A 24,540-nucleotide genomic window follows, 5' to 3' on the forward strand; every position below is an offset into this window, starting at 1 on the left:
GGAAGCTTTAGTCAAGAATTGACTATTTCCCTGGTAGGTTTTATAGAGCCTGTTCACATACCGGATTATTTGTATACAGAGATTGATGCTGCTTGCTGGACTGCTGATCACCAATTCCTTGGATATTTAATTTAATTTAATTTCCAGAAGAATCTCTGGTGTCAGAATGCTAAAATTACTGAAAATGCACTTGGAGAAATTGTGTCATTTTGGGGGAAAAGGAAAGGGTGTTCATGCAGGGGGTAACATTACCTGCTAAGCTACTGAAGCTATGTGGTCACATGGCTGGCTTTATAGTAGACTGTTTAGAGTGGCACAGAGTAATACCCATCCTTATGTGCCATTCTATCCAAGATGCATGCCTAACTGACCTCGTTGTTTCCTTCTCCTAATCTCATTTGTGTCTTCTTCCATGTGTCCTGCTATGCCCAGAACTCCTTTCCTAGCCTGTTCTGACATGTGTCCAGCCTTGTCTCCTTAAAACACACTTCTTCTGTGAAGTCTATAAACCCTCATCCTCTCCATAAAGAAGTGTTATTAAAAAAGAAAGACAACTGAACAAAAGATAATTACTCTACACCATGGTAAATAAGCCAAAATGGTCAGACTTCCTGGCATTTTGATCTTTAGTAAATACTAAGATTAAAGACTAGAGAGTAATTGTATTCCTTAATATTCATGTGTTTCAGGGCATGGACAAAATTGTCATATCACCAGTGTTTATGAAAACTAGTATGCACCACTCTGATCAATATGTACCACTCAAACAAGATTAAAAACACATGTAATTCCTAAGGCTAAAATTAGCTCTGACGTCCTATACTCATAATTCATGGTTAATGAATAGTTCTATCATCAACATTGGTATTTTATAGAAAAGCAATTATCTTAAAAAATGGTGGTATCAAAACAGACAACTTATGTTACAACAATAAGCTAACTAGTCACAGTATTCAGCCCCAACATCAAAAGTGTCTTTGTTGCTCTGAGGCTAAATGCAAGGTTTTGTTTTGTTTTTGAGTACTTACCAAGCCACTATACATTGATAAGTGGTAGAAATGAACTGTTGACTTTTTGTAGCAGATGCTTGCGTCACTCACAAAGAACATAGTGATTTTATTCAAAAAATTCTAGAGTTCAGTAAACAAAAAATGATAAAAGATTATTTAGAAGATGGTAGGTCTGCAGAATTATTTTTCCTGTTAACCTTTAACAATAATTTCACCTTGTATAAGATATTCATTGTGTTCAAATAAAACATATTATTCAATTACAAAAGGTAACTAGCTTAGAACTTGTTCTAATCTCTTCCTGGTGCAAAATCTTATCTTCTTCGCAACTGTATCTGCCTAACATTTTGCAAAGCAAAGTTGTTTGCTTTTGAGAATAATCTCCAGCATTCTTCTCTAAAAAGGCTCATTCTATGCTAAGATTCACTCAGCACAACAGACAATTGCCACTTAAGTGGTAACTAAGTAACCACATGGTCATTTCCTTGATCTGGCAGGTTAGTAACCTAGCACAAGACTATTTATGAAGATGACTCACCAGTATGACTATTAAACGCTGATGATATGTAGAAGAAAAGGTATTATTTAGATATAGAAAAAAAGTCAAAAGGAAAGCACAATATTACTACAAAATAAAAATAAAACCCGGTCCTGTGCATTTCAAATAGCCATATTGTGAATGGGGAAAGAGGGAAGGAAAAATCCTTGCTAAACTGCCGTGAAGAAAACTATTTCTAATGTATATATTATATCAAATAGTGTTGTATTTTGTCAAAGGCTGACTCTGCTGTGATAAATCATGCAGTAACAGGGCTCATACAATGATAGGGCACCAGAAACAGGAAAGAATAAAGAACAAAACTGCGAGGAAGGCATTTCAAATTGAGGATTGTGGTGTGCATTTTCAATACTCATTCTACTCCCCCCTTCACCCACCTGTTATATCTTTCCTTTCTCCAGTAACGTATGCTGGAACTGCAGAAACTAGTAATGCTGCTACTAGTAAAGCAGGATCCTGCAACATAGTAGGGTTAGGTGTGCCTACTCAGAGTCGTTAGACTCAAAGACTCTAAGGCCAGAAGGGACCATCGTGATTATCTAGTCTGACCTCCTGTACATTTCAGGCCACAGAACCTCACCCACCCACTCCTGTAATTGACCCCTCACCTCTGGCTGAGCTACTGAGTCCTCAAAACATGATTTACAGAGAATCTACCAAAATGTACATAGGAAGACACCATTTACTCTAGTTTAAACCTGCAAGTGACCTGTGCCCCATGCTGCAGAGAAAGGCAAAAACAAAACAAAACAAACAACAACAAAAATCAGCCTCTCTGCCAATCTGTTTTTAAATTGTATCTATCTAATTCAGGGGTGGGCCAACTTTTTGGCCTGAGGGCCACATCGGGTTTCCAAAATTGTATGGATGGCCGGTTAGGGAAGGCAGTGCCTCCTCAAACAGCCAGGCATGGCCCGGCCAACGCCCCCATCCAACCCCCCTGCTTCTTGCCCCCTGACAGCCCTCCCCCCAGGACTCCTGCCCCAACCGCCCCCCACTCCCTGTCCCCTGACTGCTCCCACCGTCCCGTCCACCCCTCCTCTCATTCCTGACCCCCCCCGGGACCTCTGCCCCATCCAACCACCCCTTCTCCCTGACCGCCCCCTGAACCCCTGCCCCGACTGCCTCCCGCTGCCCCATCCAACCTCCCCCACCTCCTTCCTGACTGCCCCCCGGGACTCCTATCCACACCTCCGCCCCCGACCACCACCTCAAACTCCCCTGCCTTCTTACCGCGCTGCCTGGAGCACCGGTGACTGACGGTGTTTCAGCCGCGCCGCCCAGAGCACCAGGACAGGCAGCCGCACCGCCCGGCTGGAGCCAGTCACCGCACAGCACAGACCACCAGGTCAGGCCACGGCTCTGCAGCTGCGCTGCCCCAGGAGCTCGCAGCCCTGCTACCCAGAGCGTTGCGCCGGCGGCGCAGTGAGCTGAGGCTGCGGGGGGAGGGAGAACAGCAGGGGAGGAGACGAGGGCTCAGGGGCCAGGTGGGTACTGTGGGCCGGTTGTGGCCCATGGGCCGTAGTTTGCCCACCTCTGATCCAATCTGTACATTTTCAGAATGATTGCACTCTATACTGTCTGTTTAACGTGGATTGCACTAACAAAATATTTGGTTTGGAAAAATCTAGGGCCCAATTCTAGATGTCATTTATACTGGTGAAAAAACTTACTTCAATGGTGGCATTACCCTTGTTCCTGATTTACACTACTAAGAGTGCGATCAGAATCAGGCCTTTTGTGTTAAGCAATTTGGGCAAGTTAAACAAAGAAGGATCATAAGCCCTTCTGTGAAGTGCCCAACAGAGGTTCTTTTGGCTGACAGGCTGACTGTACATTGAGTAGGGCTTTAAAAAAAAAAAAAAAAGCTGAACAAAAACCCTTTGCCTCTCTTTTCCTCCACTCCATCTCTGATTCCAACCTGCTGCTTCTTGTGCCATCTCAGTCACGTCTTCTGGCTGCAATCCTATCTTTCTCACACTAGCAAGACCCTGGGGATGTACGTGTTACAAACATCCATTTGTATAACAGCATAGCAACCTCTCTGAATAAAACTTGTTTTAAAGATGCTTTATCAATGAGTGTAGAATGTTCGGCAGCTTGGACACGTGACAGTGTTGAGCATTTTAGACTGTAGAAAAGGTGACAAACTGAAAAAAGGGACACATTTAAATTCAACTTGTAGTCATTCATATCACCCTTGAACTACAGAAACAAAGTACACCATGAACACCTTTATGCAATTGCCATTTGTAATCGAGCCATGGTCAAACCACCCTCAGCTGGTGCTCAGATACCATGTGGCTGGTTGTCTTATTATAACCCAGATAAATTAGCATAGTATCCTTAAATCATGCAATGCAGGGGAAGGCACAACAGCATGGGTTAATTCTAGGCCTCTATATTGTCAAGAATTGTGTAAGATATCAACCAGGTCCTTTTAAAGTCAATGGGCTTCACCCTTGTAGAACTGGAAATGGTACCCCAGAGGCTCAGCCTTAACCTTAAATTGCCACTTGAATAAAAAGATATTTAATACCACTACTCCCAGCTCCTGTCCCTGAAGCATTCCACTGGATACTTCTTAGTTGTTTATTGCCTTGTTTATGGTCTTTTGGCCAGTTTTTGATTCTGATTCAAAAACAATTTGAACTAGTTTCAAATAAAGCTTCATGAGACACTATCAAACACGTTAGTAAAGTCTAGCTATATTAGATCAATTGCATTCTCTATCAATTTTGTAACACCATGAACAAATTTAAAAAGCAGTCACATTTGCTTAGTCTGCTAATGGGTTGTTTAGCTGATTCAGTGAGACCACAAGGAGTTATACAAATGTATGTTAAAGGTTAAATTGTGTTTAATTTCAGATATAAGACAGGAGCCTGACAAGCATATTGCAAACTTTTCACTGAATGACGTGTCCACATAGGACCAGATTTTCAGAGAGGCTCAAGATGTTGGGTACTGAGTGCTTTGGAAACTCTGATTGTGGGTGCTGAGCACTCAAAAAAATCTGGTCATAAAGTAGAGCTGGACAACAAGATTTGTTCATTTGCTTGCCATTTCAAAAAGCCACCCACACCGTTTCCTTCTGATTTTGAACATTTTGATTGTTAATAAAATTAAAAAAGAAATTTTGAACCAAAATTTAAATCAATTTTTTGGATTTTTTTTTTAAATCTAGAACAATTTGGTGAAGTCAACATTAATTCATAAAATAATTTGGTGTCACGGACTGCATCTTTTGCTGAAAATTCCACCCAGCTCTAGTAATGATTTTCTTGAAAATCTGGCCCTTGCTCCACAAGATGTTTTCACTGATGCTTTAATTTCTCTCACTGAACCTGAACCTGAGTTTGTTTCTCAAGAGAGATTGAAGGGGAAAGCTACTCCCAAAAAAGGCTGCACTTACCCAGCCTTTTAAAATGAAAAATAGATCTTTGAAGACTAGTGGTTTACAATGTACCCTCATTGCTCACATTTCAATTGCTTTTCTTGGCACAACCTATGTATACACAGGGACCTCCATTCCTAGTTGGATGGAATCCAGCATTTTAAATCTGTGATTAAACTCGTAAAAACTTCATGTTTACTGGATCTCTGGTGGCATGAGCTCTGAAACCCTGTTAATAAAGCCTTCAGCACACACTTGTGTTCCTGCGCTAGGCATGGTACGCACACAGACTTCTTCTGCAATACATATTCTCTTTATGTTCTAAAGGCTCAGAAACGTTAGACATGACAGTGGTAAAAAACAGAGCTCTTTCCTACTAAAGGCAGTGAGTGTCTGGGCTTGCTGAGCCAATTTTGAAAGTAAAAAAATTGCTTGAGCCCCAGCACCTCTTTCAGAACAAATTAAGCACTGACTAAAGGCCAGGTTGCTGCATGCTTTTCACAGAATATGTTGGACTCTGATAACAAGTGTGACATTTTGTGAACTCAGTTTGATTTCCTCCCTCTTTATTAATGGTTCAGTTGAGTCTTGACCCTACACAGCTGTGCGGGTGAGTAAGGAGTCCACACACTTCTGTGTATCCATGTAGGACTTCCTTGGATTGTGGCTCTGGGCACAGGGAGGAGAGCAGGAGTTAAGCACTTGATACACCTCCCCTGAGCAAGAAGGTGGGAACGGGAGAGCCAAGACTCCATCTTCCCCAATGTGCTAGCCAGCAGACCTGGCTGATTGCAGTAGAAATAAGTTGGCAATGCAGTAGGAATATGCTACACCTTGGAAAAGAGTGTAGTAGTAAGTTACCCTCACCACCAATAAAGCAAAGCGGTAAAAGGGAAGGAATTGTTACTCTGTGGCACAACTCCTTCTCAGCTGCACTGCCCTGGCAGGGCCACTATGTGCCACCCCTTACTTAGGATTGAGTCGAATGTATGGGATTGCCCCTAGCATGTATGTTCCCATCAGCTGCTGTGGGATTCATATGGATAAACCTCATTAATGCTAATAGATAGAGCTAGCCAAAGAATGACAATTGAGTTTTGGCACAACTTTCTGAGGTTTTGAAGTTTGTTTTGTTTTCATGAGAAATGAAAAATCATCTTCTTTTTTTTTCTGGTTAAAAGGCATTGTGTTGAAAAGGTGTCTCTGGTGAAGTCACCAGAGACTTCACTGTGGACCTCAGAAACCTTCCCAAGAAAAGCTTACTCAAAATGGATGCATCTTCATAAACCATTTCAGCTTTGATGAAACAATTATTCAACAACAAAAACTTCACTGACAACGTTCTCACCAGCTCTGCTCTTAGGAGCGTAATGGGGCAGGCTCCCTCACCAGTCTCACATACTGGGCAGAACTTGAGAGGTTTCTGGGGGAAGTGACAACTTTGTGTGATTTATTTACATTCCCATCACCAAATACCAAGACAGCTCTGTGCAGCAATATTTACAGTGCTTTTCTACTGTTAGCCCTTTCCCACAGGGCCAAGGAAGAACACAGATTCCCATTTCTTGCGCTGTCTGAACACACTCCACACAGCTAGCCTGAGTCCGCACTCCTCCCACTTCCTTCCTGTGTCTTGTATATCCCCCGCAGCTGATGGGCTAATTGGTTTATCAGCCCTCCCAGCCTATTCAGCTAATTAGCTTGCATATCCTGAATCAACCTTTTCCTGGGGAGCTGACTGATGCCTAAGTGATCACAGTGCTGGTTCCATTGCTAGCTTCCAGCACTCTGTCATAAGGAGATACACATGAAAGTATCAAAAACACAGTGAATATTTCTGAAGAGCTATAGTCTCTCACAGCCTCAGAGAAGCAGCAAACCTTAGCTGACTTAAAGTATATCTACACTGCAGCTGGGACCATGCCTCCCAGGCCCAGCCCACATAGACAGACACACTAGTTCTACTTGAGCTAGCATGCTAAGCATAGCAGTATGGATGTTGGGTACAGGTGGTGGTGCGAGCTAGCCTTTAGAGCAGAGGTGGCCCGCGGGCCATATCCGGCCTGCAGGACCTTCCTGCCCGGCCCCTGAGCCCTCGGCTCCTCCCCTGCTGTTCTCCCTCCCCCACAGCCTCAGCTCACTGCGCTGCTGGCGCAACGCTCTGGGTGGCAGGGCTGTGAGTTCCTGGGGCAGCGCAGCTGCAGAGCCGCGGTCTGACCCGATCTCTGTGCTGTGTGGTGACGTGACTGGCTCTGCCCGTCCTGGTGCTCTGGGTGGCGCAGCTGTAGCGCCGCCAGCCGCCAATGCTCCAGGCAGCGCAGTAAGGGGGCAGGGGAGTTTGGGGTGGTGGTCGGGGGGCGGGGATGTGGATAGGGGTTGGGGCAGTCAGGAAGGAGAGGAGGGGTTGGATGGGGTGGCGGGGGGCAGTCAGGGGCAGGGGTTCTGGGGCGGTCAGGGAGAAGGGGTGATTGGATGGGGCAGAGGTCCTGGAGGGGCAGTCAGGAGTGAGAGGAGGGACTGGATGGGGCAGCAGGGGACAGTCGGGGTGGGAGGTCTGGGGGTAGTCAGGGGACTGGGAGTGTGGGGGTGGATGGGATAGGAGTCTCAGGGGGGCCGTCAGGGGGCAAGAAGCGGGGGGGGGTCAGATAGGGGGCATTGGCCGGGCCACGCCTGACGATTTGGGGCGGCACAGCCTCCCCTAACCAGCCCTCCATACAATTTTGGAAACCCGATGTGGCCCTCAGGCCAAAAAGTTTGCCTGCCCCTGCTTTAGTGTACAAGCCAGCCTGCTCCCCTGGGGTCCTTGCTCAGGTAGCTAGCCCATGTCACAATGTTCACACTGCTATTTTGGGCATGCTAGAGCAGAGCTAGCATGTGTCTGTCTATCTTGACTAGGAGGCACGTTCCCAGCTGCAATGTAGACATACCTTAGGTACCCAGGTATAGATTGTTTCCCATATTGCTCATGAGAAAGAAGTAGCTTTAACTGAGTGTCCAGTCTTTGCGACTGAAACCTCAACTCTTTACACAGTGGCTAAAGCCAAGAATGTGTGCATCCAATCATAGGTTTTGGGCCAACTTTCTGCAACCGAACAAAACTCCAGTTGACATAAATGAAAGTTTTGCTTGAATAAGGGCTACATAATTTAGCTCGGTGTTACCAAATTTAAAACATTGAAAAATAATACTCTTCTCAAAGAGTTTCCTGGCCCTTTGAAAAACGATAGTTCTGAATACTCACTGAGGAATTGAGAGTATGCCGTAGAAATCTAACAACTTTGGAATCAGAAGCTGGACATGCCAAAGCCATGTATCGATTACGGAATGTTCCATAGATTTTCAGATGAAATCCTGGCTTCAGAGATTCCTTACCCGTGGAAGATATATCCATTCCATAAGCAGAGAGATCAAAATATAGACTGTGAGCACGGATCTCTGGAGTTGGCACCTATAAAGTGCAAAAAAAGGGAAAAATAATTAAGGGCTAATCTAACTAATGTGTTCATTTCACAGATTCTACTTGATGACCCTCACATGGGATGCCTTGCAATGAATTAAATATTTAGAGAGTGAGGTTTTGTTTCTGGATAAGAAGAATTCAGAAAGTTACCCTGTGCATTTGCATTGCCATTTCATTTCCTTCCCGTGTTGTTCTAGATCAGGGGTCGGCAACCTCTGGCATGCGGCTCGCCAGGGTAAGCACCCAGGCGGGCTGGACCGGTTTGTTTACCTGCCACGTCCACAGGTTCGGCCGATTGCGGCTCCCACTGGCTGCGGTTCGACGCTCCAGGCCAATGAGGGTGGCAGGAAGCGGCACGGGCCGAGAGATGTGCTGGCCGAGGCTTCCCACCACCCCCATTGGCCTGTGGGAGCCGCGATCGGCTGAACGTATGGACGCGGCAGGTAAACAAACCGGCCTGGCCCACCAGGGTGCTTACCCTGGTGAGCTGCGTGCCAGAGGTTGTCGACCCCTGTTCTAGATGATTTTTCTTCACGCTGAAGGCTGAGAAAGTAACATTTCTGGGATACTAGTATATCGTGTTTTCAGCACAGTGAAATTGCACTAAGAACTCTAAAAGCAAACTGCCTTTTCCATAGGAACACCGCATGGTCCAGTGGACAGGGCACTGGTTCGGTCATGAGATCAAGGAACTTGATTCTACTCGTGATTCTGACACTGCCTTGTTGTGTGATCTTGTGCGGGCCATGAAACCCCCGTGCCTCAGTTTCCCCATCTGTTAGTGAATAATGATACTTTATTCTTTTGTAAAATGCTTGGAAAGTTACACATAAGGGCAAAATATTCTTAGAGAATAATTTTTCAATAAGGCTATGGGGGTGGTACTTTTGTGTTATTAGAAATTAACTGCCTCAGAAAAGGAAAAATCTCTCTGGACATCATATAAAATGCAGAGTTAATTGCAACATTTTTAATTAACTGAACATGTTTATAATTTATAAGGCAGACAGTTATTTGAAGCTGCCCAGGCACATTTGCTGTGTCAGAATTCTTAGGGGGAAAAAAGAGACCATAAAATTCCAACATGACTTGTGGCAATCGTAAATTACAAACAGACATATCTTATACTATACATGTACAGGAAATTAATTTCGCATTCAAAGACGAATCCATTGATCTGCAGGACCCAGATACATTACAATTTGTCCCACATAATAATGCAAAGAAAAAAAGTTCTGCTTGTGTTAAGACTATTGTAACTTGAGATCGTTCAATAGAGCCAGTTTTGTCAAATAGCCAGTCTTTGGGTACGTCTATACTTACCTCCGGGTTCGGTGGTAAGCAATCGATCTTCTGGGATCGATTTATCGCGTCTTGTCTAGACGCGATAAATTGATCCCGGAAGTGCTCGCCGTCGAAGCCGGTACTCCTGCTCTGCGAGAGGAGCACGCGGAGTCGACGGGGGAGCCTGCCTGCCGCATGTGGACCTGTGGTAAGTACCTTGTAGTTTGAACTAAGGTACTTCGACTTCAGCTACGTTATTCACGTAGCTGAAGTTGCGTATCTTAGTTCGAACTGGGAGGTTAGCGTGGACCAGCCCTTTGTTCCATATATTTCAGCTTGCTACTACAGCACCAAGTTCTTCAGCCTTTACTCACAAGTGTAAAGTATTTGTTAAGGTGGGTAAGTAAAGTCTGATGTAGTCTGCTCCAGCTCAGTGTGGCCAAACCATAGCATGGGCTAGTGAGAGGAGAACTGGGGACCAGAGAATGGCTTTCTTTCAGCCTCTTTGGAGCTATCCAACTGTGGAGCCTCCCTGTATGTTCCACCCTCTCCTGGGCACCCCTGTAAAGGTCTGCTCCACTCTAGCACTATAGAAACATTAGAGATAAATCCCTATGGAGACTCTTATTGCTTATTGCTAGGTTTTAATATGGTTGTTTTCTACTCCTTTGGAAAATTATTTAAATACGTCACTACTAAAGATGTATTTTCTTATCCTGTCTACTAGTTGCGGATGTTGGGCAAAATCGCTTCGTTATCTCTCATCATGACATTGCTCACGTTGCTAGGTATTTTTCTATATCTTCTCAGCCCTTGTCTTACACATGAATTATCACCATAACTCTCCCTTCCTCACCAAAAAGAAAGTTGGAAAAAGGCTTGAGGCCAAATCCTTCCCTCTAGTCTATGGTTCTCTACTATGTCTAGTCCTTGTGACAGGTGTGCAGAATAGGAAGTGTAGAGGACTCCAATGGACCACTCATGTTCTCAAATGAGTGTGTAAATGAATGCAGGTCTGGGCCAAACTCATTTCACAGGCCAGCAAGTCAGATGTATCAAACAATAATGGCTTCCAGTCACTACCAATTGTATCGGAGAGCAATCTGTTACCTAAAGATTAAATTAGGGCTGTTGATTAATTGCAGTTAGCTCACACGATTAACTCAAAAAATGTATCATGAATAAAAAATTAATCGCAATTCATCACACTGTTCAACAATAAAGTACCAATTGAAATTTACTAAATATTTTTGGATGTTTTTCTACATTTTCAAATAAATCGATTTAAATTATAAACACAAAATACGAAGTGTACTGTGCTCACTTTATATTATTTTTATTACAAATATTTGCACTCTAAAAATGATAAACAAAAGAAATAGTATTTTTTCAATTCACCTCATGTAAGTACTGTCGTGCAATCTTTTTATTATGAAAGTGCAATTTACAAATGTAGGGTTTTTTGTTACATAACTGCACTCAAAAACAAAACAATGTAAAATTTCAGAGCCTACAAGTCCGCTCAGTCCTACTTCTTGTTCAACCAATCGCTAAGGTAAACAAACTTGTTTACATTTACGGGAGATAATGCTGCCCTCTTCTTATTTACAATGTCACCAGAAAGTGAGAACAGGCATTTGCATGGCACTTTTGTAGCCGACTGTGACGGGTTGGATCACAGAAACCCCCTTGAGGCTGCCAACTGATGTGCCAAGACTACTTCTGCTCCTGCTTTCCTGCCCTGGCAACTTAGGACTTCAGTGCCCTGGCTGGTTTGAGCCAGACCTACTAGCCTACTGCAAACCCAGACCCAGGGTCTGAACCACGTCCCCTAACATCTGTAGGCTTAACTAAAAGCAACTTACAGAAGTGTTCCTGTCTTTAACACGCAGATGTCCAACTCCCAATGGGGTCCAAACCCCAAATAAATCCGTTCATAAATTGTTCACTGTCTATAACACTAATAGAGAGATATGCACAGCTGTTTGCCCCCTCCCCCCCAGGTATTGATACATACTCTGGGTTAATTAGTAAGTAACAAGTGATTTTATTAAATACAGAAAGTAGGATTTAAGTGATTCCAAGTAGTAACAGACAGAACAAAGTGAATTACCAAGTGAAATAAAATAAAACACGCAAATCTAAGCTTAATACAGTAATACAACTGAGTACAGATAAAATCTCACCCTGAGAGATGTTTTAATAAGTCTCTTTCACGGACTGGACGCCTTCCTAGTCTGGGCACAGTCCTTTCCCCTGGTACAGCCCTTGTTCCAGCTCAGGTGGTAGCCAGTTGATTCCTCATGATGGCTTCCCCTTTGTTCTGTTCCACCTATTTATATACATTTTGCATAAGGTGGGAATCCTTTGTCCCTCTCTGGGTTCCCACCCCCTCCTTCTTAATGGAAAAGCACCAGGTTAAAGATGGATTCTAGTTCAGGTGACATGATCACATGTCACTGTAAGACTTCATTACCCACTTGCCAGCACACATATATATAGGGAGACTTACAAGTAAAACAGAAGCATCTGCAGACAATTGTCCTGGTTATGGGAGTCTTCAAGATTCCAAAGCACCATTAATGGCTCACACTTTGCATAATTACAACAGGCCCTCAGAGTTATATTTCATATTTCTAGTTTCAGATATAAGAGTGGTACATTTATACAAATAGGATGACCACACTCAGTAGATTATAAGCTTTGTAATGATACAAGAGTCCTTTTGCATGAAGCATATTCCAGTTACATATATTTTCATAAAATCATATAGATTGCAACATCACACCGACATTGCAAGGTATTTATGTGCCAGATATGCTAAACATTCATATGCCCCTTCATGCTTTGGTCACCATTCCAGAGGACATGCTTCCATGCTAATGCCGCTCGTTAAATAAATAATGCATTAATTAAATTTGTGACTGAACTCCTTGGGGGAGAATTGTATGTCCCCTGCTTTGTTTTACCCACATTCTGCCATATATTTCATGTTTTAGCAGTCTCGGATGATGACTTGGCACATGTTGTTCATTTTAAGAACACTTTCACAGCAGATTTGACAAACACAAAGAAGGTACCAATGTGAGATTTCTAAAGATAGCTACAGCACTCGACCCAAGGTTTAAGAATCGGAAGTGCCTTCTAAATATCTGAGAGAGACAAGGTGTGGAACATGCTTTCAGAAGTCTTAAAAGAGCAACACTCCGGTGCAGAAATTACAGAACCCGAACCAACAAAAAAGACCTTCTGCTGGTGGCATCTGACTCAGATAATGAAAATGAAAATGCATCAGTCCACACTTCTTTGGATTGTTATCGAGCAGAAGCCATCAGCAGCATGGACGCATGTCCCCTGGAATGATGCATGAAGGGAGATATGAATCTTTAGCGCATCTGGCACATAAATATTTTGCGACACTGGCTACAACAGTGCCATGAAAACACCTGTTCTCACTTTCAGGTGATATTGTAAACAAGGAGCAGGCAGGATTATCTCCTGCAAATGTAAATAAACTTGTTTGAGCGATTGGCTGAGCAAGAAGTAGGACTGAGTGGACATGCAGGCGCTAAAATTTTATATTGTTTTATTTTTGAATGCAGGTTTTATTTGTATATAATTCTACATTTGTAAGTTCATCTTCCATGATAAAGAGATTGCATATAGTCAGGGCCAGCTCCAGCTTTTTTGCTGCCCCAAGCGGCGAAGAGAAAAACAACAACAACAAAAAATAAAGCCGGAATCGGCGGCACTTCGACGGCTGCTCTACCGTGCCACTTCATTCTTCGTCAGCAATTCAGCGGCCGGTCCTTCCCTCCGAGAGGGACTGACGGACCCGCCGCCGAATTGCACTGAAGCCCCGGACGTGCCGCCCCTTTCCATTGGCTGCCCCAAGCACCTGCTTCCTGCGCTGGTGCCGGCCCTGACTACAGTACTTGTATTAAGTGAATTGAAAAATACTATTTCTTTTGCTTTTGTACAATGCCAATATTTGTAAATCAAAAATAAATATAAATAGTCAGCTCTGTACACTTTGTATTCTGTGTTGTAATTGATTTTTTACATATACACATATCAATTTTTGGATGTTTTCTACATTTTCAAATTTATATATGTATATATAATTTGAAAATGTAGAAAACATCCAAAAATATTTAAATAAATGGTATTCTATTATTGTTTAACAGTGTGATTAATCAAGTTTAATTTTTTTAATCGTCTGACAGCCTGAATTAATTTTATTTTGACATATAGTTACAAATATCACACTGGATTAAAGTCATATAAAACAGATATTAGATTAAAGTCATGGTATATTTCCTGACATTGACTCTTCTGTTTCAGAATAGAATAGTAGGTGCTAAATACAAAAGAAGAAAAACAAATTGTATGCTCTTTGGGGCAGTATGTGTGAGGACCACCTAGCACTTTGCAGATGCCACCATAATGCGAACAAATAGGTCAACTCACAGAGTCCCTGCTTGGTTTCTTTTTTGGTACTAAAACATTCCAGAAGCACTGGGAGCAACCCAGAGACATTTTGGTAGCATGCTTAGCATGCTAGTTATTTCCGCACACATACAGTCTAATTTTCAGAGATGCTAAGCACTGCAAACTCTCTTCAAAGTAAATAGGCACTTGGCACATCTGAAAATCAGGCCCATACAATATTTGTAAAGTTATGGAAAAGTAACAAAAATTGCCTGTGAGGTTAAATTTCTTGTGATTTACGAGTGTGCTTGGAAGGCTTCAATTTTTGTTAGTTGGTAAACTAACACACACAAACCGCTGGAAAAAATATTTGCATCAATAATAATTGAAGTTTACAGATAGGCAGAGTAAAAATAATGCTTCTTGAGAACTTAGAGTTTGATTTAAGGATATTTACCATATATAATCGTTCATAAGCCGAATATTTTTGATTAAAAAGTGATGCACCAAAAAGCGGGGGTCAGCTTATAAACGGGTCTACACCAAAATTTGATGATTTTAAACTCTATGGAATCATTGAATTGAATATCTAATACACTGTTGTTTTGTTTACCTGGAGTGTCTGCAGGAATGGAGTCCCTCAGCTCCCTGTGGCCACGGTTCGCCGTTCCCAGCCAATGGGAACTGCAGGAACAGCGAACTGCGGCCACAGGGAGCTGAGGGGCTCCATGCCTGCAGACACTCCAAGTAAACAAAATATCCCAACCCACCAGCGGTGTACCCTGATGGGCCGGGAGCCAAAATTTTCCAACCCCTGAAATATAGGATCAGCTTATGAAAGGGTCATATAGTTTTTGCTATTTTTACCTATCCATTTGGGGGGGTCAGCTTATAAACGAATGGGCTAATGAACCAGTATATATGGTACTTTGTATAGTTCAACTTGTGATGACATCTCTCAAAACTGGGTGACTGGGCAACAAAATGGCAGATGAAATTTAATGTTGATAAATGCAAAGTGATGCACATTGGAAAGCATACTCCTAACTACACATATAAAATGATGGAGTCTAAATTAGCTGTTACCACTCTCAAGAAAGAGATCTTGGAGTCATTGTGGATAGTTCTCTGAAAATATCCCCTCAATGTGCAGCGGCAGTCAAAAAAGCGAACAGAATGCTGGGAATAATTAAGAAAGGGATAGATAATAGGACAGAAAATATCATGTTGGCTCTGTATAAATCCATGGTATGCCCACATCTTAAAAACTTTGTGCAGATGTGGTCACCCCATCTCAAAAAAGATATACAGGTCTGTCGCATCTTACGCGCATTTAACATGCGCAATTTCAGCTTTACGCAGTCAGCTGAAACAAAAACAAAAAACAAAAAAAGGGAAAAATAACAATTTTAATACTGTACCTGTAGTGCGGGCGATTTCACCCGCCATTCAACTCAATGTAATTTTGACTATACGCGGTTTTCGCTTTACATGCTAACTGTGGAACGGAACCCCCGCGTAAGATGAGACTTGCCTGTATTGGAATTGGAAAAGGTTCAGAAAAGGGCAACAAAAATTATTAGGGGTATGGAACTGCTTCCTATAAGGAGAGATTAATAAGACTGGCACTTTTCAGCTTGGAAAAGAGACGGCTAAGGAGAGATATGATTGAGGTCCATAAAATCATGACTGGTGTAGAGAAAGTAGATAAGGAAGTGTTGTTTACTACTTCTCATAACACAAGAACTAGGGGTCACCAAATGAAATTAATAGGCAGCATGTTTAAAACAAATAAAAAGAAGTATTTTTTCACACAGTGCACTATCAACCTGTGGAACTCCTTGCCGGAGGATGTTGTGAAGGCCAAGACCATAACAGGATTCAAAAAAGAACTAGATAAATTCATGGAGGGTAGGTAGCCAGGATGGGCAGAAATGGTGTCCCTAGCCTCTGTTTGCCAGAAGCTGGGCATGAGCAACGGGGGATGGATTACTTGATGATTACCTGTTCTGTTTATTCCCTCTGGGGTACCTGGCACTGGCCACTGTCAGAAGACAGGATACTGGGCAAGATAGACCTTTGGTCTGACCCAGTAGGGCCATTCTTATGATGTTGACAATTTGTGTTTTTATAGTTATAAAGCTTTATTATTTTTAACTCTCAATGTCTGTCATTAAATAATTATTGTCTCACTCCCCACATTATTTGACCCCCACCAGAATTTCCCACAGCTGTGAAAATGTATATAGATAGAAATAAAAAAATGCTTAAAAACAAACATGGATATTTTTTGCAATGATAAAAAAATTGAATTATGCCCAGCCTATTTATGAGCTCTCTTCTCAGAGTCTTTGTCCCTGGATAATGAACAGCATCTCCTGAGCCTTGCATAAAGCTTGACATTTCCCTTGCTATTCATTCACGGCTTGTTTCTTTGCTTTCAAAGGATGACAGGATTAGGACAGCAATACCAATAAGCAATGCATGGAAAAGGCAACTGGCATAGTGTGCAATTCATCTATTCTTGTCATCTTCCCTTTAATATTCTAGCAGTCAAACGATCCACTGCACATGGTAATCATTTCCTCTAATCAGTTGTTCCTTTATGTAATCTTGTTCAGCCCTACTTACCATATTTGCCAAGAAAGTTGAATACAAAGCTGTTGGGGTTGTCTATTTTTCTTAATATTGAGAACAAATTAATTTGAACTCAGGCAACTAAATAATAGGAAAAGCATGTCTGTTATGTAACATTCATAACCTTACGTAAGGTATTGATGAGGTAAGAAATGATTAATATATATGTTTTAAGAAATTGTTATTCAGTTGTTACAGGGCCCAACTGGTCAGTAAGTTGCTTATAACCATAAGATCTACCAATGTACTTAGAACTATCTACAACACATACATGTCCTCTGTAACATGTTTAGGACATCTATTAATAATTTATTCACCCTTTATAAAGCCTTTTAAAATGTACCCCAGAATATAAAGCATCACCTATTTAAGTCAGTGGGAAAAATACTTTTCCTTCACCTCCTAGAGTTTGCTTGCAATGTCACATGGCAGCATAAAAGCCCTTAAAACCCCACCTTATTTCTATAGTATAGAGCATCATACAGCAGACGGGAGTAAACAGCTGATAGCAACGAGTTTTCTTCTCATTACCTGTCTCTGATCACGCCTCTCAATAGCTGCATTTGCTCCATAAGCATTACAGGATTCCACAATGTAATCTGGACTGATTCCAAGAACTGAGCTTGATTCTCCGCAGGATCCATCTGCTATCACAATTATTTGTGGCCACTCAGAGGCTAAACTCTTCCTTATAAAGTCATCTGAGAACTGAAAGAAAAGGAGAGTTGACCGTGAATGTTGTATGTCGACCTGATACAGTAAAACACAGACTTTAGGACGTGGATCTCCTCTGAAAAGCAACAGTGTGAAAAAGCCCTACCTCATTCATAGAATCATAGAATATCAGGGTTGGAAGGGACCTCAGGAGGTCATTTAGTCCAACCCCCTGTTCAAAGCAGGACCAATCCCCAACTAAATCATCCCAGCCAGGGCTTTGTCAAGCCTGAACTTAAAAACCTCTAAGGAAGGAGATTCCACCACCTCTCTAGGTAACACATTCCAGTGCTTCACTACCCTCCTAGTGAAAAAGTTTTTCCTAATATCCAACCTAAACCTCCCCCACTGCAACTTGAGACCATTACTCCTTATTCTGTCATCTGGTACTACTGAGAACACTCTAGAGCCATCCTCTTTGGAACCCCCTTTCAGGTAGTTGAAAGCAGCTATCAAATCCCCCCTCATTCTTCTCTTCTGCAGACTAAATAATCCCAGTTCCCTCAGCCTCTCCTCATAAGTCATGTGCTCCAGCCCCCTAATCATTTTTGTTGCCCTCCACTCTTGGACTCTTTCCAATTTTTCCATATCCTTCTTGTAGTGTGGGGTCCAAAACTGGACACAGTACTCCAGATGAGGCCTCACCAATGTCGAATAAAGGGGAATGATCACGTCCCTCGATCTGCTGGCAATGCTTCTACTTATACAGCCCAAAATGCCATTGGCCTTCTTGGCAACAAGGGCACACTGTTGTCTCATATCCAGTTTCTCATCCTCTGTAACCCCTAGGTCCTTTTCTGCAGAATTGCTGTCTAGCCATTCAGTCCCTAGTCTGTAGCAGTGCATGGGATTCTTCTGTCCTAAGTGCAGGACCCTGCACTTGTCCTTATTGAACCTCATCAGTTTTCTTTTGGCCTAATCTTCTAATTTGTCTAGGTTCCTCTGTATCCTATCCCTACCATCCCGCGTATCTTCCACTCCTCCCAGTTTAGTGTCATCTACAAACTTGTTGAGGGTGCAGTCCATGCCATCCTCCAGATAAGTGATGAAGATATTGAACAAAACCAGCCCAGGACCGACCCCTGGGGCACTCCACTTGAAACCGGCTGCCAACTAGACATGGAGCCGTTGATCACTACCTGTTGAGCCCAATGATCTAGCCAGCTTTCTATCCACCTTATGGTCCATACATCCAGCCCATACTTCTTTAACTTGCCGGCAAGAATACTGTGGGAGACCGTATCAAAAGCTTTGCTAAAGTCAAGGAATAACACATCCACTGTTTTCCCCTCATCCACAGAGCCAGTTATCTCATCATAGAAGGCAATTAGGTTAGTCAGGCATGACTTGCCCTTGGTGAATCCATGCTGACTGTTCTTGATCACTTTCCTCTCCTCTAATTGCTTCAGAATTGATTCCTTGAGGACCTGCTCCATGATTCAATTGATTGGTTTCACAGCTCCCTACCCTGAGCTGTTCTGGGCAGTCCGAAGAACTTGGTCCAAGGACCTGGTCCAATTATTCCAATAGTATTACTCCAGATTTATACCTGGGTAAATGTCAGAAAAAAATTAGTCTTCATCTAGCCCAGCAGCACCCCTTACGTTATCAAAGATAAATGATCAGTGAGGCACAACACTGGCAGCAGACAGATACAGGTCTGGTATGTGGTGCTTTCTGCAACCATCAAATTTCCCAGATCTGGGCTTGTACTAAGGGAGTAGCCTATGCACATGGAGTTTTGGTTCCACTCTAGGGTCAGTGGTTTACCTCCAGCATCTAGTAAAGTGATTACTAATGCTGGGAAGATCACCTGCAACAGATAAGTCAAAAAATGTAGACCAAACCTCATTCAGGTCTACTATTATAATGCAGCGGAAAAGCATATTACATTCCTTTAATTTGGCCCCAGAGATGTAACCAGAAAATAGTAACACTTCACATTTCTTGATAGACTTCCACCAGAGAATCTCAAAATTCTTCAGCAGCATTAATTAAATTTATAATCTCATAACACACTTGTGGTATAGCTAAGAGTTGTTGTCCTACTGTTTCTTCATCATATTACTGATGAAGAAACAGTCAGCGAGAGATTAGAAGCCAGAACCTGATCTCATTTACATCATGTAAATCCAGAATAATTCCAATGAGAACCTTGTGCAGGATTATTACAAATAAAAGGAAGTTCTTCAGACAGCACACAGTCAACTTGTGGAACTCCTTGCCTGAGGAGGTTGTGAAGGCCAGGACTATAAAAGGGTTTAAAAGAGAACTGGATAAATTTATGGAGGTTAAGTCCATTAATGGCTATTAGCCAGGATGGGTGAGGAATGATGTCCCTAGCCTCTGTTGGTCAGAGGGTGGTGATGGACGGCAGGAGAGAGATCACTTGATCATTACCTGTTAGGTTCACTCCCTCTGGGGCACCTGGCATTGGCCACTGTCGGTAGACAGGATACTGGGCTGGATGGACCTTTGGTCTGACCCAGTAAGGCCATTCTTACGAGTGTGAAACCCTTGTTACATGAACTGACATCTAAACAGAGTGTTCATGTTATTAACTATGCATGGCAGATTAAACGGAATGTACTAAGTATTGTGGCCTAAGGGGTTTTTAGAGTTGCCCTTCAAACAAATTTTGTAATGATCAAACACAGCTACAACAGTTGTTCCCAAACAATATTCTCAAACATATATTGTAAATGGCAAAGTACACTCTAAATGGTAGAATTAATGTGTCTGATGTTTTTGCAAGTATTTCTGAGCACTCACAGTTCACCTGAAATTGCTAAGCATTTCTGTATTGATAGATATTTCATATATGAACAAGCTTTGATATAAGGTAGCTGTGGCAATAGCATTAACAGTTGTACTTTTCAATTGAAACTGTTCTTATTTGAAACTCTCAGCTTGTGCTTTAAAGAGATTAATAAAGGGAAAAATATTTTTTTTAGAATGTTGTGAAATGAAAAACAAAAAAACCCTACTCATTCTAGTGAACACCTATCTGTATAAGTAGTCTGTTCTCTGTAGGTTCCTATACTACAGTCATCGCCCTCCAGTAGCACATTAAGCAACATTAATAGGCAGCAGATTTAAAACAAACAAAAGGAAATATTTTTTCACACAACGCACAGTCAACCTGTGGAACTCTGCCAGAGGATGTTGTGAAGGCCAAGACTATAAACAGGGTTCAAAATAAAACCAGATAAGTTCATGGAGGATAGGTCCATCAATGGCGATTAACCGGGATGGGCAGAGATGGTGTCCCGAGTCTCTGTTTGCCAGAAGCTAGGAATGGGCAACAGAGGATGGATCACCTGTTCTGTTCATTCCCTCTGGGGCACCTGGCATTGGCCACAGTTGGAAGACAGCATACTGGTCTAGATGGATCTTTGGTCTGATCCAGTATGGCCGTTCTTATGAATAACATATATCATGTGTTTGTCCTCTTATCCTCTCCTTTGGGGGAGAGGCATGTGCAGTGATGTATCTTGTTTTGGTAGGATTTTCAGGGACTTTTTAATTTTGTTTAGATTCCCTCCCACCTCCCCCTGTTTTGTACTATGGCTTGTGAAAAGCTTATGACAATGGGCACTATTTTATAATTATTATATATTTCATGTTAGAGTTTCCAGAACAATAAACCCACCTACATCTAGTTTGCTGAAACACTCATATGGTTTGGTTTTGCTTTTTATTGGTGAGGGTGCAAACAAACTTAACTGGAAATGCCAGTTTGGCTTGAACTGTTGCTTAATTATAGGGTACTGTTACTTGCTTTCACTAGTTAGATCTGCTGTATCTCTAATGTATACATAATTCCAAATCAGATAAGATGAAAGTAGCAAAAGAATCTTTGTTTGCTTGACTGTTCTTGGTTATTAATCCAGTGGTCTTATCTTTGCGTTTGCCATATTTGACCTTTTGTTCACCATAAAGCTCACATTTAAAATGATCTATTTATATTAACTATGAAAGTGGTCAAATAAAACCAACAACACTAGAGCAACAGAGCCAGTCACCCATGAATAAACATCTCAGAAGATCGTAAAATTTGAGCCTGCATCTTTGGTTTTTATGAGTTGGAGACATTTATTGCCTAGCACTACTACTGCTACTAGGGTGTTATTGCTTATATAACCTTAAATTTTTCCATTAACTTTGATTTGCTCTGAATTATGAGGCAACATTTTACTCTCAATTTCTACCTTTGTTGCACTATGCATGATTAAGGATACGATTTAGTCACGGAGGTCACAGGTTTCGTGACTTTAACAAACCTCCTTGACTTCTTCAGCTTTAGACCCCACCACAACGCTGGTGCCCCTTCGCCTCCCGAGAGGCTCGGTCTTCCATCTCCTTCGCAGTCAGCCCTCCCTCCTCCCCACTGTTATTTTTAGTAAAAGTCACGGACAGGTTGCAGGCTTCGGCGAATTTTTGTTTATTGCCCACAACCTGTCTGTGATTTTTACTAAAACTAACTGTGACAAAATCTTAACCTCATGCATGATACATATAAATTTGCATCAGGGCTGGAAGTTTGCTTTTCTCCCTTCCACTTCTCTACCACCCTAATAAAGATAAAACATTCTAAACATATTATTAGAAACAACAGTATTATGGAAGTGCCTAGAGGCCCCATTGTGCTAGCCACTATACAAACACAGCAAGAGACTCAGAGAGGGAAAGTGACTTGCCCCAAATCACATAACAAGTCACTGGCAAAGCCAAGAATAGACTACAAGTGTGTTGGATCCCACTTCAGTGCTGTAGTCACTGGCCATGTTGCCTGTCCAAAAAACTAATAGTATAAAATGAGCAAGAGTGCAAGATCAATCTAAATACATGCCGGAATATTTCAGACTATACAATTTCTTAGCTATAATTTTGTCTATGTGCTGAATTTTATCATGAAGAAATTTTACAGCAATAGGAATTAGCTGCCAAAACCAACTGAGCATGTGTAATACACCATCCTCTCAACCCAGGTGTTTCTTCCTCACACCTAAGGGTGTTCTCCTTTTGTTCAAGAGGTAGAGACCTATGTTTGATGCTAAAGGGCCTGGGTTCTTCTCTGCATGTATGTCTGTGGCCAGGGTTTGATACATGGGTACAATAATGATATGTATGCCGTTTTTTTCATACAAATGCCAGAAGGCTCTACGGAGTAATCAGTACAGTTCCACAAAGAAGTAACAGCAAGAGAGAGGGAGAGATGTACAAGAGACAAGAGGTTGGGGTCCCCCTCCAATCTGAGAGTTTCAGTGAAATGGAATCAATGGTACAGGGAGGCTATTTGAGACAAAAGGAATTGCACAAGAGAAGACTCTTGGTTCAAAAGAGGCCAGATTGTGCAGAGGAATGGTTGAGGAACTCAGTGCTAGATTAAAAGAAGGGGAAGGATGTGAAGAAAGGAAAGGTCCTTGAGGTAGGCTGGAGCCAGTCTACCATGGCATGTAAAAACAAAAACACATGGAGGCCTTACCTCACTCTTCTAATCAAGGAAGTACTCCAAGGAAGTGTTTACTTTTCCAGCCTCCCTTTCCCTGTAGGCTACCCTTTATACTTTTAAAATACATGTGCATCATACATATATACATTTGATGTTCAGAACAAATAATAATTTCTTTTGGCACTGCTGCTTATTCCACTCCATAGATCAACTACTAGGGGATATTGGAGAATGATTTAGTGTGCCTGCACCCCTCAGTACATAAGTGTCATGCCCTTTTTGATGGCTACCTCATCTGGCAGCCGGACGTACTCCTTAAGCCAGGTTTCCAAAGAAATTGTGAATTCTAGCACCACATTAGGACTTGACTGAGAGGCATTGACTTCAATGGGAGTTGCATTTGCTCAGTACCAGACAGGATCAGGCCTATCATTTGGAAAATGTCCTGTTTGAAATCAAGCTCATCTGTTATACTACAAGAAATGGAACACTATTCATGCGTTAATTTGTCCCCATTAGCTGGAAATTATCCCATGTCCCACAAACAGCCAATATTGAGAGAGTCTTCTTGTTTGTTAATATGGAGTTCTTAAAATTAAAGAGTATACAATATTGGGTTACAGCCTCAGCTGGTGCATAGCTCTGCTGACTTCAATGGAACTACATGGATTTATACCAGCCAAGATTGGACCAATTTTCTTTTCAATCTGTACTCTGTTTTCATAAAGACACAGAGTGAAGCCTTGTGCGGACATAAAATATTTTGATACATTGTATAAACACATCTAATGAGTTGGACTATCCCTCTTTAGTTAACAATATTACAGGCTATGTTTTGTGGTGAGGACTGGATGATGACAGATTGGTAATGTGATGTATACCCCAGAGCTATATTCACATCTAGGTCAGTATTGAGCTGAATTTGCATAATCTGATAGCAATTTTGTTCTCAAGCCCAGTTCCTGGATAGGTATTGATATCACAAAGCCACTTTCACAATTGTCACCCTTGTTTACAGTCTAATAAAGGCCAAGGCTTGAATGGACACGGAGAATAAAATAGCCCCTTGTAGGCTAGTGAGAAGATCCCCTATGCAGAGAAGATGAATAATAGCCTCATCAGTGGCAGTTTCAATCACTTTCTTCAGGGCTTTCATTTACTGATTCTTAAACAAAGGATTCCAAACAAAAACAAGCCACTCCGAATAGTAGGTTCCAATGGCTAGAGACCTGTCCAACTTCTTGGTCAGCTGGGAAGGGAAGACACACTCTTCCCCTTAGCTAGGTGCTATCACAGCTATTTCTCTATCTTTATATCCCTACCATTTGATGACCCATGTGACAGACAGGAGTCTGGAACCCCTCATGCACTAGGACTTGTGGAGCACCTTTCTACCTGGTCATACCCTTTATCCCTACAGGTGGTCAATCCAAGGCAGGTTCAAAGCGCATTGATGCAGTGCTGTATGGAGGGAAGCTTGCACTGCCAATGCTGTCCCCCTCCTGGGTTAACTAGAGGATTTTGATTTCCAAAGCTGTCACTTCAGTTCCTATAAGAAGCACAAAATTAAGTTAAAAGTTAAGAAATTAAATG

General features: G+C 42.1%; 1 protein-coding gene across 1 annotated transcript in view; it reads right to left on the reverse strand.

Moving 5' to 3' along the window:
* The window catches only part of LOC117886749, a 40,218-nt gene that overhangs the window by 10,941 nt on the left and 4,737 nt on the right, over positions 1-24,540 (reverse strand). The window contains exons 2-3 of the mRNA XM_034788794.1: positions 17,310-17,486; positions 8,208-8,414 (exon numbers count right to left, since the gene is read on the reverse strand). Of these exons, the coding sequence (XP_034644685.1) occupies positions 8,208-8,414; positions 17,310-17,486 (384 nt within the window). The remainder of the gene's footprint in view (positions 1-8,207; positions 8,415-17,309; positions 17,487-24,540) is intronic.

This window comes from Trachemys scripta, chromosome 13 (genome assembly GCF_013100865.1).
Source record: "Trachemys scripta elegans isolate TJP31775 chromosome 13, CAS_Tse_1.0, whole genome shotgun sequence".
NCBI lineage: Eukaryota > Metazoa > Chordata > Testudines > Emydidae > Trachemys > Trachemys scripta.